Source organism: Macrobrachium rosenbergii, chromosome 47 (assembly GCF_040412425.1).
Source record: "Macrobrachium rosenbergii isolate ZJJX-2024 chromosome 47, ASM4041242v1, whole genome shotgun sequence".
NCBI classification, from domain to species: Eukaryota; Metazoa; Arthropoda; class Malacostraca; order Decapoda; family Palaemonidae; genus Macrobrachium; species Macrobrachium rosenbergii.
Window position 1 is genome coordinate 2,748,069 of NC_089787.1, and position 8,892 is coordinate 2,756,960.

At 49.7% G+C, this 8,892-nt stretch overlaps 1 protein-coding gene across 1 annotated transcript; it reads right to left on the reverse strand.

Moving 5' to 3' along the window:
- Positions 1 to 6,593: 6,593 nt before the first annotated feature.
- LOC136830536 (AAC-rich mRNA clone AAC11 protein-like) lies at positions 6,594 to 6,983 on the reverse strand. Its single transcript, XM_067090051.1, has one exon. It carries the CDS (start codon positions 6,981 to 6,983, stop codon positions 6,594 to 6,596), a length of 390 nt encoding a protein of 129 aa, XP_066946152.1.
- Between the last annotated feature and the right edge of the window lie 1,909 nt (positions 6,984 to 8,892).

Consider the following 8,892-nt stretch of genomic DNA (forward strand, 5'->3'; position numbering starts at 1 on the left):
AGTCCGACCGAATCGTCGTGCATGTATGATGGCAGCGCTGTCCAGAAACCGGACTCTTTACTCAAAGTCAGTTTTATTTTATTCTTCATCTTCGGACTTTCAAAGCCTTTGGATCCTGACGTCGATTTCAGGCGCCTTTTGACTCTGGTTTCTTCTCCTCCAGAGAATCGACAAAGGTTCATGAATCCATGAGGCCAGTCTCAGAGTCCCTGAAGAAGGAACTCCCGTTGCCTCTCCTTCAGGGATCTGGGACTGGAAAGAGACAGGACAGAAAACGGAAGAAGCCTTTCCAGTCCACTGAACTGAGTGAGATTTGCCTTCTAGCCTCGCACGGACCCCTACAAATGACGGCTTCTTGTGAGGCCTTTTTTTCTCCTTTTTTTATATCAAATCAGCTCTTGGTTCACAATGGCCCGTGAGAGGCTAGTGCTGCACTACAGGGCGAGTGAGTGCCTGTGCGAGGCTACAATTACAGGGTGGCTCAAAAAAAAGACGAATGCTGTGTTCGTATGCAAGACCTCGACCCTGACTTCAGCTTGACACGAGGACTTTTTCCGTGGTTTTTCCCCTCTTCCCTGGCATTGGCCGCATCCCCCCAACACTTCTTATGGGCCACGAGTGAAGAAGGCCCCAAATGTGTGTGGTGTCCTCCAGAGCTTCTGAAGCTACGACCTCAGGTCATCTCCCTGTCCTCTGGAACTGACTTTCTTCCATTTGTCCCTTCGTCAATATAATATGATGCTCTTGTAAGGTGTCAAAGAAACGAGCAGGTAAAAGTTACTGCTACTTTATTACAGATCCAGGCAGTTTATATAGCGGCCGACTGACGCCGGCCCACGAGAGACAATGGAATTGACTGTGACCTGAGATCGAAACAATAAACAATAATATACAGTGAACGAGTATAAATTACAACACAAAAACATACAGAACTACAATATGGATACATTCTTGATGCCTGTGAATGAAGAAACATGTGATACACAATGTGTGACATTTGTATAAATACGCATAAAGTAAAAATGGTTAAAAATGCGTGACCTGGCACGTTTTAGGCGTGACTAATTGAGTTTGAAGAAAATGGGAAGTCACCAAAGAAAACATGCTCAGTGGAGACTTAATTAATGGCGCCGCCGAAACACTACGCCGGCGCCAATGTGGTGACTTTACAAATACTCCCCCCCCAAGACGAGGGACGCGTCTGACTAATTTCTGTATCTGCTGGGACGCTGAAGGGTGCCACGGCTCCTTGAAGATAACGGAGGGGTCTCCCGCCTGTGAGGCTGCTGGTTGGGCGGTCCCTTCCTGGGGCGGCCGTGCTTGCGGGGGTGAGGGCGTGCTGGTGTGTGGTTGGGCGGAAGGGGTGCTGCGTCGCTGTCGGGACTCTCCGACAGAAAGGCGGGCTTTAAGCGGTCTATTGAAACCCAGTCGTCCTTGCCGGGAGTGCCAGCTGGAACGCCTTGCTGTTTCGTTCCAGCACGCGGAAGGGTCCCCTGCAGGGCTTGGTTAGTGGTGGACGGACGGCATCGACTCTGACGAAGACGTGGGTGGCGGATGACAGCTGTGGCGGCATGAAGGTGGTTGCTTTGTCGATGTATGGCGCCTGCAAGGCGAACTTGCGGCCACGTCGCAGAGCCTCTGCAGTGATGGGGAGTGGCGTTCATCCGTCACGAGCTCTCCCGGCACCACGAGGGGTTCCCCATAGGTTTGTTCGGCTGCAGATGGGGTGCCGTCGGCTCTTGGGGCGGTTCTCAACCCGAGGAGGACCCACGGCAGCTGATGTTTCCAGTCCTCGGCGGTGCAGCGGGCCATGAGGATGACTTTTGGGACCTGTGGAACCGTTCGACCAGGCCGTTGGCGCTGGGTTGTACGCTGTGGTGGTGTGGTGCTTGGTTCCCAGCAGTTGAGCCAGGGCAGACCACAACTCGGAGAGGAAGCGGGGCCCCTGTCGGTTGTGATGTGGTCTGGGGCGCCGGCGGCTAACCGAACTGGAGAGCAGGGCCTCGGCGCGCGCGCTGGCGGTGGCTTCTTGCATGGGTGTGGCCGGGCCACCTCGTCGAACGGTCTGCCACCGTCAGGAGGTATCTGGATCCACCTGATGGGGAAGGGCCCGACGACGTCGATGTGGATGTGGCCGAAGCGGCGCCTGGCTGTGGGAACTCGCCTACCCCCGACTGCGTGTGACGACCCACCTTACTGGTCTGGCACTGCAGGCACTGCTTTGCCCAGGCCGTGGCGTCCTTTTGCACCCCGTGCCAGACGAACTTTTTTGAAAGCAGTTTGGCCGTGGTCCTGCCGGAGGGTGTGAGAGGCCGTGAATTATGTCGAATACCTGGCGGCGTGAGGCTGGAACCAAGGGCGGGGGTGACCTGTGCTGATGTCGCAGAGCAGGCTGGGGCCTTCGGGGCGAGGGTCACGTCCCTCAAGTGGCGGGACGTGATAGCGGTGCGGTATGCTGGGGTTTCTGGGTCAGCGGCCTGTTCTCTGGCAAGGTCCTGGTAATCTACACCAAGCTGCACTGCGTTCAACTCGACTCTGGAGGGCGTCTGCTACTGGGATTTTTCTTGCCGGGAGGTACCTGACAGAACAGGTAAATTCGGCTATGGCTGAGAGGTGGCGCTGCTGTCTGGAAGACCATGCGTCCCCCTGCTTCGTGAAGGCGTGAACCAGTGGCTGATGGTCTGTGAAGATTGTGAAGGGCGTCCCCTCCAGGAGGAACTTGAAGTGCCGAACTGCGCGGTACATCGCGCAGAGTTCCCTGTCGAAGGTGCTGTAGCGGGTCTCTGCGGGATTGAACTTCTTGCTGAAGAAGGTGATGGGCTGGGGGGCGCCGTTGATGATTTGCTCCAGAACAGCACCGCAGGCGACGTTACTGGCGTCTGTCGTCAGCTGGAGGGGGGCCTTGGGATCCTGGTGTGCCAAGGCGGTTGCCTTGGCGAGGGCGGCCTTCGTCAGGGAAAAGGCCTGCTGCTGGCTGGGTCCCCAAGACAGGGACTTCGGTTGGCCTTTTAGGACTTCCGTCAGGGGGGCCGTGGTGTGCGCGATCCCGGGGATGAACCGCCTGTAGAAGTTTACCATCCCAAGGAACTCCTGGACGGCCTTGATGGAGGTGGGTGTCGGGAACCTGGCTACGGCTGCTACTTTCGATGTAAGAGGGCGGACGCCTGTCGGAGACACCTCGTGACCCAGGAATTCTGCTTTCTGGACGCCGAAGGTACACTTGTCAAAGCGGACGACGAGGCCGTTCTCTTGGAGGCGCTGGAGGACTGCCCTGATGTGTCTCTGGTGTTCGCTGTGAGACCTGGAAAATATGAGAATGTCGTCGACGTAGCAGACGCAGAACTTTAGGTCCCCCAGGATGCTGTCCATGAGCCACTGGAAGGTGGCCCCGGCGTTCCTCAGCCCGAAGGTGGAGAAGGCAAACACATAGGACCCGAAGGGCGTGATGATGGCTGTCTTTGGTATGTCCTCTGGTGCAACAGGTACCTGGAAATAAGATTTAAGAAGGTCCAATTTAGTGAATATTTTGGCCCCGTGAAAGGAGGCCGTGAGGTCCTGCATGTTGGGTAGAGGGTAGTGGTCGGGCTCTGTTGCGATGTTGAGCCGCCTGTAGTCGCTGCAGGGTCTCCAGGAGCCGTCCGGTTTCTGCACCATGTGGAGGGGGGAGGCCCATGGACTGGAGGCTTTCCTGCAGATGCCCATCCGCTCCATCTCCGCGAATGCTTTTTCGCCTCCTGAAGGCGCTGAGGGGAAGCCTGCGGAACTTCGCATGTGTCGGGGCCCTTTAGTCGTTATATGGTGGTATATGCCGTGCTTGGCTGGGGCCCGGGGACTTGGCGAAGCTCAGGCTTAAATACCTCAGGGAACTCCGACAGTAGGTGTGCATACTGGTGGGGGGCGATGGCGCTGATGGTGGGTCTGGGTCCCACTGTTAACGGGAGAGACCGGCAGGAGTCGGTATCGAGGAGGCGCTTGCGCCTCACGTCGACTAGCAGGCGAAGTGCGCCAGAAAATCGGCCCCCAGGGTGGGGTTCCTACGTCCGCGACGATGAAGTCCCAGGAGTAACTCTGGCCAAGGATGGAGATCGACAGGGGCCTGGTGCCGTAGGAGAGGATGGGGTTCCGTTGGCGGCCGTCAGGCAAGCGGCGGGTCTGGTGTCTGGTTGCGGTCCTCTCTGGATGCTGGGAAGACCGATTTAAAGGCCCCTGTGTCGACCAGCATCATCCTGCCGGAGACGGTGTCGCGGACGTAAAAACCTACTGTTTTTGAGGCCCTGGGTTCTTCGGCTGCCATGGCGGCCTGTCCTGCTGGCCGCCGCCACCCCCGTTTTTTGAACAGGCGAACGAGCAGGGCGGCAGGCAGTTTCGGGCGTCCTTTCCAAACCACTTGTGGTAGCGACAGAAGCCCGGGGACCTCCATCTGCTGTGGTTCGGTGGACGTCTGTTGGCGATGGCGTTGACGGGCTGCTCTCACGTCCTCTTCAGGCTGGACGGAGCTGACCGGCTGTGTGGCCGGTTTTAGCCGCTGTGAAGCCTTGACGGAGTCTGTGAGATGTTGCGCCGTCTCTATGAGGTCCTCGATAGGCATGGTGTAGGGGTGAGTGATCTGGTTGCGTACCTCCGGGAGAGTTGGCGAAGGTAGATTTCCCGTGCGAAGCTTATCTCCTGCCGCTTCTTTGTGCCACTCCAAGTCTGGTAGTGACAGGAGATCCACGACCATGCTCCAAGCGTCTCTTGAATTGAGGTCGTGGCGTGGGTTTATGGCAAGGTCGATAGCACGCAGGCGGCCCGCTCGGCGATGGGCAGGAGCAAGCTTCGAGGAGGAACTTTTTTGTGGTGCTGTATGTGAGGGTGTGTGTTTCGGGTACTCGCGAGATGAGTTTTCTATACACGTCCTCCGGAAGGGCGTTGAGCACTGTGTCGGCCTGTAGGATTTCGTCCGTCAGGTCCGCGATTCTGAAGTGTCTCTCCACCCTGCGCAGCCACATCGATGGGTTCCCCTGCATAAACGGCGGCAGTTTTATGGTGAGGGCGGCCTGCGATTGTGTTGCCCGGCCGTCGTGTGTTTGGGGCGCTGGTGTGGAGTTGCGGGGAGGGCCTCGATGCAGGGGCGGGCGCGGGTGTGATGGGAGGTAGGTAAACCTCCGAGTCCGTGGGGTCGCGTTTAACTGCATGAAGGAGGGGATATCGCGTCCATGCTCGCTCCTTTGACCCCTTACTGGAGTGGGGTACTCGCGTCAACACGCACTTTCGTGCGCCGTGTGGTTCCGTTAGTGACGCTGGTGGGGTACTCCGACGAGTCAGCACGCTCAAACGCTGGTTACAGCGCCGTGTTTAGGCCGCTAAGAGCGTTATGGAGAAATCCTGGAGCCAAGACTAAGTCGCCGTGTCGGTCCGTTAATGGCTCCGGGATACTCCGGGGGTCACCACTGTAAGGTGTCAAAGAAACGAGCAGGTAAAAGTTACTGCTACTTTATTACAGATCCAGGCAGTTTATATAGCGGCCGACTGACGCCGGCCCGCGAGAGACAATGGAATTGACTGTGACCTGAGGTCAAAACAATAAACAATAATATGCAGTGAACGAGTATAAATTACAACACAAAAACATACAGAACTACAATATGGATACAGTCTTGATGCCTGTGAATGAAGAAACATGTGATACACAATGTGTGACATTTGTATAAATACGCATAAAGTAAAAATGGTTAAAAATGCGTGACCTGGCACGTTTTAGGCGTGACTAATTGAGTTTGAAGAAAATGGGAAGTCACCAAAGAAAACATGCTCAGCGGAGACTTAATTAATGGCGCCGCCAAAACACTACGCCGGCGCCAATGTGGTGACTTTACACTCTTTTGTTTACTTTGCCTTTGTTGTTTGTCCTTTGCTGTCTTGTTATTTGTCCCATTGTTGTTTGTCATTTGTTGTTTGTCTTTTGTTGTTTGTCTCTTTGATGATTGTCCTTTGTTGTTTGTCATTGGTTGTTTGTTCTTTGTTGTTTGTTTCTTTGATGTTTGTTCTTTGTTGTTTATCATTTGTTGTTTTTCTTCTTTTGTTGTTTGTCATTTGTCCCATTGTTGTTTGCCTTTGTTGTAGGTCCTTTTGTGTTGATTTTTTGTTATTCCTTTGTTTTCTATCTCATTGTTGTTTGTTCTTTTATTACTTGTCTCTTTGTTGTTTCTTCTTTTGTTGTGTGCCTTTACTTTTTCCTTGTTGCATTGTCTTTTGTTGTTTTTCCATTGTTGCTTCCCATTTCTTTTTTCCATCACTGTTTACCTCTTGTTATTTTTTCATTGTTGTTTGTCCCATTGTTGTTTGTCTTGTTTATCTCTTTGATGTTTATTCTTCGCTGTTTATCATTTGTTGTTTGTCATTTGTGCCATTGTTGTTTATCTTGTTTGTTCCATTATTGTTGTCCTATTGTTGTTTGTTTGTTGTTTTTCTTTATTTGTCCCATTGTTGTTTGTCCCTTTATGTTCATTTGTTGTTTATCCCAATGTTTGTCCCTTTGTTGTTTCTTATTTGGTTGTGCCCTTTGCTTGTTTTTCTTGTTGCACTATATTTTGTTGTTTTTCCATGGTTGTTTTCTATTGTTGTTTGTCCTTTGTTGGTTTTTGTTGCTTGTCCTTTGTTGTTTGTCCCATTGTTGTTTGTCTCTTTGATGTTTGTCCTTTGGTGTTTATCATTTGTTGTTTGTCATTTGTGCCATTGTTGTTTGTCTTGTTTGTTCCTTTGTTGTTGTCCCATTGTTGTTTGTCCTTGTTGTTTTCTTTGTTATTTGTCCTTTTTTGCCTGTAATTTGTTGTTTGTCCCATTGTGTTCATTTGTTCTTTATCCTGTTGTTTTCCCATTGTTGTGTGTCCTTTTGTTGCTTGTGCCTTTGTTGTTTCTTCTTTTGTTGTGTGTCCCTTTACTTGTTTTTCTTGTTGCATTGTCTTTTGTTGTTTTCCATTGTTGTTCCCTTTGTTGTTTTCCATTATTGTTTGTCCTCTGTTGTTTATCATTTGTCACAATGTTGTTTGTCTTTGTTGTTTGTTCGTTATTTTTCCTTTCTTATTTGTCTGATTGTTGCTTGTCATTTGTTGTTTGTCCCTTGGTGTTCATTTGTTGTCTATCCTTTGTTGTTTATCTCATTGTTGTTTGTCCTTTTGTTGTGTGTCCCTTTGTTGTTTTGTTGTGTATCCCTTGTTTTGTTGCATTGTCTTTTGTTGTTTTTCCATTGTTTTTGTCCTTTGTTTTTAGTTGTTGCTTGTCCTTTGTTGTTTGTCCCATTATTGTTTGTTCTATTGTTGTTTGTCTTGTTGTTGTTTGTTTCTTGGATGTTTGTCTCTCAGATGTTTGTCCTTTGTTGTTTATCATTTGTTGTTTCATTGGTTGTCATTTATCTTATCTCACCGCATCTCATTTCACCCCACAACAGCTCACCTCACCCCACTTCACCTTACCCCACAACATCTCACCCCACCAACCTCACCCCACCCGACCCCTGAAAAACAAAAACTTACACCTAACGAATTTGTTGTTGTTTTTGACTGAACTGGCTTTATGCCAGCACGGGCTCTTGCTCCAAGAGCAGCCCCTCCCTAAGCGTCATTTAGAGATTTGAAGTCACGACTTTTCTTTCTGATTTTTATTTAATAAAATAAAATGTTTCCAAGATGAAAATTTCGTCAGGGGTGAAATGAACATTTTGTTATGGATATTTGACACAAACCTCTGCTGCCTTTGTTAGGAGAGAGAGAGAGAGAGAGAGAGAGAGAGAGAGAGAGAGAGAGCAGATGCAAACCATCTATATTGTTTTAATATTTGAGTGACAGTTACTCCAAGATAGCAAAGTTCTCATATTCATTATAAGATAATGAAAACCTCCCCTCCCCCACCCTTTGCGGGCAGAGACGAGACCAGGGAATTCCCATGATGCCTCACAAGATCATCATCATCGACTGATGTGGTCCAACGGACGCTTGTCTACTTTATAATAAAACGGGTCAAAGGTCAAATATCTATATGGTGATAAATCTCTTTACTTAAAGCAAATTTTTGATGATGTCGCCGAACGACGCTTGCGATCAAATGTCGAAGCGTAAGTTAGGCCTAACATCATGCATTACAACTCAGATCTGGAATCAGAAATCTCCATTAGGTAAAGGAGGCCGTTTTCAAGGAAGGCGTCAATCTCCATTCGCTGATGGACGCAGCCAAAGGAGGAAATATATATCAATCAGATCCATTATCGCACTACCATTGCCACGAGCTTTCATATGATACTCCTACTATATAAACGCCATTGGCCTCAGACCAGAACCGGGACTTCGAAGCAGTTTGCCAAGTCAGTAAGATCCTATTTAAGCGGCAGGTGGCGTTCAGCGACGCCCTTCTGCAGTCGTGACGGCTCTCCAGGCCTGCATTTTGGACATATGGGAAATGAATCAGAAGGAATTTAGGGCGTAAAAAAAAAATAACTTTCAATAACTGGGAGGGTAGCTATGCGTTTTTCAGTGTCCTTTGGTGTATTTTATGGTCATTATTACTATAAATCTCTCTCTCTCTCTCTCTCTCTCTCTCTCTCTCTCTCTCTCGCCTGTTTAGAAGATTGCGTGTGCAAAGCCAAACGGTTTCGGACAAAACTGTCGTAAATAAAAATAAATTATTTAGCAAATATCAACACGCCTCACAAATGCCATTTTCGTCAGTTCCGTACACGATTTATGTTGTGTTTATGAATGAATTTTCAACACAAAAGGTCACCTCGTCAGAAAACACCGAATTTTGTCTTTTAGATCAGAAGTAATAAAGTATGTTTTCATGACTTTCGGACAGTAAAGGAGCTAAAACAAATTGCCTTTGACTGAAGCCAAAACTCATTTGTTTGTTTACCTCTTTTCT